This window comes from Diospyros lotus, chromosome 14, assembly GCF_014633365.1.
Source record: "Diospyros lotus cultivar Yz01 chromosome 14, ASM1463336v1, whole genome shotgun sequence".
NCBI classification, from domain to species: Eukaryota; Viridiplantae; Streptophyta; class Magnoliopsida; order Ericales; family Ebenaceae; genus Diospyros; species Diospyros lotus.
In genome coordinates, this window is record NC_068351.1 from 24731156 (window position 1) to 24737155 (window position 6000).

At 50.9% G+C, this 6000-nt stretch overlaps 1 protein-coding gene across 1 annotated transcript; it reads left to right on the top strand.

Moving 5' to 3' along the window:
• The first annotated feature begins 2532 nt into the window (after window positions 1-2532).
• On the top strand, window positions 2533-4968 carry LOC127790956 (uncharacterized). Its single transcript, XM_052320691.1, has 2 exons — window positions 2533-3876; window positions 3976-4968. Exons 1-2 carry the CDS (start codon window positions 2533-2535, stop codon window positions 4966-4968), a joined length of 2337 nt encoding a protein of 778 aa, XP_052176651.1.
• The last annotated feature ends 1032 nt before the right edge of the window (window positions 4969-6000 follow it).

Here is a 6000-nt window from a genome sequence, read left to right on the forward strand (position 1 = left end):
AGTCCCTAATCCCTATTTTAAGCTTTTAATAATTTAATTTCAAAAGACAAAACACAGCAAAAGCTATTCTTGCTTGAAGTGAAAAATAATGGGAAGAAATTAATTAGCTCATCAGACTGTTGATTTAGATTTGGAATGGACTGAACGGTGGAGTGGAGAAAGAAAAATAGATATAAAAAGACCAGACCCTCGCTCATGCCCACTTCTTTCTTTCTGCTAACTGCTCTGGCTTTTTTTTTTCTCTCTCTCTACAAACAAATACGATTTTGTTGTTGCAATTAGCTCTCAAGTCTCCTCTCTGAGATACTCTCTCTCTCTCTCTATAGATATATATATATATTATACACAATTTCTATTGCTTCAATTAGACTCTCATTTGACCCTATTACCACTTGTCGCACGGTCGCATCAGCACACCAGTTTTATCAGCAGCAGTAACTCCTCCTCTAGTTAGTTTATTTATGTTATGGGCGATCTCCGGAATTCAGCTGACGGGCTAGACTCGGTTGCACAGGGCGAACCCAAAATACCCAAGGCACAGTAGGCCGACCGGAGTTCCTTAGAGGCTCGCCAGGCCTAGAGATCGAGAACCACCAATGAAGTCTCACGGTAAAAAGTCAGGTCACCTGAAGACAGCGAGCTCGCTCTAAGTGAGCTCACTCAAAACAACATCCCAGCATCACAACATCACGACTTCCGCTTCGCCGAAGGATGCACCAAAGATTAGAACAACTAGGAGACCGCGAGATTGTCGGAAGCGATATACACCTGCCTATTAGAAGTAATTCAAATCCCTGAAGACAAGGAACCTATCCCTGATATTCCAGAGCCGATAAGGAAAGCGCCATCAATGGAATAGACTCCTTCCATATTTAGAACTGATTCGAATTGTAAACAACACGACTCTAATTATAGAGAAGAAGACGCCACTGTAAAGGGATCACAAAAAATTACATACTGTGACTCTGCCAAAATAATCAGAGAACAGCCGTGGACTAGGCATCATTCGAGCCGAACCACGTAAAAATCTTGTGTGCCTATTGTTGGTTCCTTTGCTTCTGTTCCTTACTCTTCGGCATTTGTTATTGCATTGCGGGCTCTCGAACTTCAGTTGACGGTTCTCGTACGTCAACACCTTGGCGCTAGAAGGAGGGCCCGCACTGATTGATAGCAATGGCCAGAGGAAGGAATGCGCGAAGCTTTGATGCAATCGTCAATTTGTCGAAAAATCATGACAACCGACCGCACGATGATCCGCCTGTCGGAGGGTCTGTTGCCCCAGCAACGGAAACTTCGGTTCCACTAATTATCGGAGTCACTGTTGGAATGCCCCCGCGGGCTTCGGCTCAACTTGCCGCCCCAACCGACGGAGCAGGGGCAATTCAAGCCTGACAGCAACGTCAGGAAGCACTGGAAAACACCATAAGGCAGCTCGCTGAGGCGGTCAGGGCCCTTGCCCGAGCTCAGCTGCAAACGGCCCCGAGACAGCCAGAACCACCATCACCCCGGAGAGCTCGCCACCCACGAGAGGGAAGGCCCCTGCCAAATGAAAGAGAAGCTGATAGAGTTTCCTCGCCAGAAAGGTCAGTAAATTCTCCCAATTCAAAGTCCAAAAGTACAGACTCCCCATTATATCGCTCCCCAGGGAAAGGAAGCAAGCAACCGCAGCCCCAGCGATCTGCGGACCAGGACACAACTGTAGAGGAGTTGCTTCAAAGGGTGTAGGAGTTGAAGGCACGGCAAGGAACTCGTGGCCAAAATAGTGGCTACGGAGAGAGGACCCCGTTCATGAGAGAAGTTGAGCTCGAAGCTCTCCCCAGGAGATTCAAGGTTCCGAGCATACCGCAGTACAATGGGGACAGCGACCCCTATGACCATCTGGACGCATTCAATGTCCAAATGGACCTGCAGACCACTAGCTCGCTGGTAAAGTGTCGAGTGTTCCCCACGACCTTGGGAGACATTCCGCGTGCTTGGCTCAGAAGCCTTCCATCTCGCAGCATTGGAAGTTGGGAAGAATGCCAGCGGAGGTTCCTTGGTCAGTACAGGGCACTGAGGCGGCAGCTCGCTCCTTCGTGCCACCTCGCCACGGTCTTCCAAAGGTCGAGCGAGTCCCTCAAGGACTACATCGCTAGGTTCCGGCGCGAGATGAGTAATGTCGAAAGTCCCTTTGATGAAAGTATCTTGACGGCCATCTCGGCAGGCCTCCGGAAAGACGGGAAGCTTTATGAGAGCATTTACAAATCCCCCGTTACAGATCTGGGGGAGTTCTATGAGCGAGCTGCAAAGGAGATCCGGTGGGAAGAGGCATTCGGTTCAAAGAAGCCCGCCGGACATGAGGAGGAAGCCGGGAGTTCTAGCCGAGATAGGAAAACAAATGACGGGGGAAATGGAAGGGACAACCATGATGAGCGGTCTAGCAATCAGGTAGCCAAGCGAGCTTGACGGGAAGAGCGGGAGGAGCGACCTCCAAGGCAGGACCGTTTCAACAACTATGCGACCCTATCGGATTCTCAAGAGAGGATTTTCGCTATGGAGAAGAGGAGAGAAGATTTCGGGAGGCTGAACCCGATTAAAACTCCCAATAAGTTCAGAAACCAGGAGAAGTTTTGTGCGTACCACAACGAGGTAGGGCACGACACCTCCAAATGCTACGCCCTAAAAGATGCAATTGAAGAACTGATTCGAAGGGGCTGGCTGCGAGATTACGTGGTGCGACCTTCAAACCAGCCACCCCAGCAGACGAATCAACGACCTCCCCCCGAGGATGAGCATGCACCTATGGTTCGAACGATCTACACAATCCACGGTGGACCTCACCTAGCAGGCACATCGAACAGGTCGCATGAAAGGTATGTACGCGAAACTAATCACGTCTTGATAGCAGGATCTATTGAGCAGACGGGACCATCTAAGCGAACTAGGGTGGCAATGAAAGAAATCACCTTCTCCAAAGATGATGCCAAGGACATACACTGGCCGCACAATGACGCCCTTGTCATTCGTGCTCGCATCGGCAACATGGAGGTACGAAGAATAATGGTAGACACTAGCAGCTCGGTGAATGTGATGTATAGGGCCTGTTTCGACCAAATGGGACTAGGGCCCGAGCAATTGAGCTCATCCCTAGAGCCGCTCTACGGATTCACGGGAGACGCAGTTGTTCCCATAGGGCGGGTTAAACTCCCATTCACTGTTGGGAGCCCAGGTCGCGAAGCAACGGCAATGGCAGAATTCCTTATTATTGACTGTCCCTCAGCGTACAACGTCGTGCTCGGGCGGCCGGTGATGAACGAGCTGGACATGGTCGCCTCAATTAGGGCTCTGACCGTCAAGTTCCCGACTGACAATGGAACAGGATGTGTGCGGGGAGAACAACACCTCGCGAGACGCTGCTATGAGGACGCGGTCAAGATGGGGGCCAAAGGAAAGAGAGTGAACGTGGTCGCAGGAGGAGCTCAGCGACCTTCTAGTCAGAGCGGGGTAAACTATGACCTGGATCCTCGAGAAGTGGATTGTGACAAAGCCTCCGGCCCGGTGGAAGAACTTGAAGAAGTCCCGACCAGCGAAGTGGATGCTGAAAGGTGTCTAAAGCTCGGAAAGAATCTGGCCCCTGAGGTAAAGTATCAATTGGTTGAATTCCTTAAAGCTAACCTGGACGTGTTTGCTTGGAACCATGAAGATATGGTAGGCATAGCCCCGGAGGTCATGTCGCACAGGCTCAATGTGGACCCCAGCTACAGACCAGTGTGGCAGAAGAGGAGGTTAATGACTCCAGAGCGTTACGCCGCCCTTAAAGAGAAGGTGGATAAGCTCTTGGACAATGGATTCATCAGAGAAGCCCAATACCCAATCTGGGTAGCCAATCCAGTCCTGGTGAAGAAAAAGAACGAAAAATGGAGGACCTGCATCGACTTCACCGACCTGAACAAGGCCTGCCTGAAAGACAGCTTTCCCCTTCCCAGGATTGACCAGCTCGTGGATGCAACAGCGGGGCACCAGCTCCTCAGTTTCATGGACGCCTACTCAGGATACAACCAGATCCCCATGAATTCTAGCGAGGAGAAGCACACGTCATTTATCACCGATCGTGGGCTGTACTGCTACAAAGTTATGCCGTTTAGACTGAAGAATGCTGGGGACACCTACCAGAGGCTCATGAATACAATGTTCGAAGCACAGATTGGGAGAATAATGGAGGTATATGTCGACGATATGCTGGTTAAATCTGAGCAGGTCGCAGATCATGTTCGCGATTTAGGAGAAATGTTCGAGGTCCTCAGGAGCTATCGCATGAAAGTAAATCCACTGAAGTGCACTTTTGGAGTGGCTTCCGGGAAATTCTTGGGATTCATAGTCAACAACAGAGGCATCGAGGCCAACCCGGAGAAAATAAAGGCCTTGCTGGATATGAGATCTCCCACAAAGAAGAAGGATGTACAGAGCCTTACCGGTCAGGTCGCTGCCCTGAGCCGCTTTATCTCCAAAGCGACTGACAAATGTATTCCTTTCTTCAATACGTTAAGGAAGGCCCAAGGCTTCGATTGGAGCGGAGAATGCGAGCTCGCGTTCCAGCAGTTGAAGGCGTATATGGGGCAAGCGCCACTACTTTCAAAACCCAAGGATGGGGAAAAATTGGTCGTCTATCTGGAAGTGTCAGAGCACGCTCCTAGCGCAGCATTGGTTCGAGAGGAAGAAGAGGTGCAATACCCCGTCTACTACGTCAGCAAGAGGTTGGTGGACGCAGAAACAAGGTACACACTGATGGAGAAGCTCGCATACTGCCTAGTCACAGCATCGAGGAAGTTGCGTCCTTATTTCCAAGCCCATCAGATCGACGTTCTGACCAAGTACCCCCTGAAGCAGATTTTGCAGAAACCAGACACCTCAGGCCGCCTACTAAAATGGGCGATCGAGCTCGCTCAGTTCGACTTGGAATATAGACCAAGGACGGCTATCAAAGGATAAGCACTCGCGAATTTCATTGCTGAATTCACTGGACCAGCCCAAGTGGGAGAAGAAGCCTCGGAAGGACCATCCTGGGAACTATATGTTGACGGATTGTCAAACGATCAAGGAGCTGGAGCTGGAGTTATGTTAATTAGCCCGGAGGGCCACAGGATCCTCTGTGCCCTACGATTCGATTTTCGAGCTACCAACAATGAGGCGAAGTACGAGGCATTGCTCGCAGGGTTACGCCTGGCAAAAGAAGTACGAGCTGAAGCAGTTGTAATCCTCAGCGACTCCCAACTGGTCATTAATCAAATACGAGGGGAATATCAAGCGAAAGGTGCAAAGATGGCGGCATACCTGCTCAAAGCGCGCGAACTTCTGGCCCTTCTCCCAAGATTCGAGGTACCCCAGATTCCCCATTCTCAAAATTCTCATGCGGACGCACTAGCTCGACTGGCAACTGCGCGAGATACAGAGTTCCTGGGGGCTATACCGGTGGAATTTCTAGCTGCCCCTAGCACGGAACAATCAGCTGAGACGATGGAGATTGGCGCGCCCCAGGGTTCATGGATGAGTCCTATTCTGGAGTATCTACGAGGCGGAAAGCTGCCAATAGACAAACTCGAAGCGCGCAGACTGCGAGCTTGAGCTGTCCGCTACTGTATCCACGATGAGGTGTTGTATAAGCGAGGATTCACAGCCCCACTGTTAAGGTGTATCGAGGGCCCCGATTGTCGGATCGTGTTGGAGGAAATACATGCCGGACATTGCGACAACCACGCTGGGGCTCTGTCGCTAGCCCAGAAAGCACTTCGGCAGGGTTTCTATTGGCCCACGATGAAACAGGATGCGATAGAGTTGGTAAAGAGGTGTGAAAAGTGCCAACGGTTTGCTAAAGTCCCGCGAGCTCCTCCGGCCTACCTCCAACAGATGAGCAGCCCGTGGCCATTTGCTTTCTGGGGCATGGACCTGATCGGGCCGCTCCCAACGGCTCGAGGCAACTGCAAGCACATTATCGTGGCGGTAGATTACTTCACCAAGTGGGCC

Coding starts and splice junctions, on each gene's coding strand:
- LOC127790956 (XM_052320691.1), top strand. CDS start 2,533: ATGGAGAAGAGGAGAGAAGATTTCGGGAGGCTGAACCCGATTAAAACT. Junction 3,877..3,975: donor GGGTAGCCAATCCAGTCCTG/GTGAAGAAAAAG, acceptor AGGATTGACCAG/CTCGTGGATGCAACAGCGGG.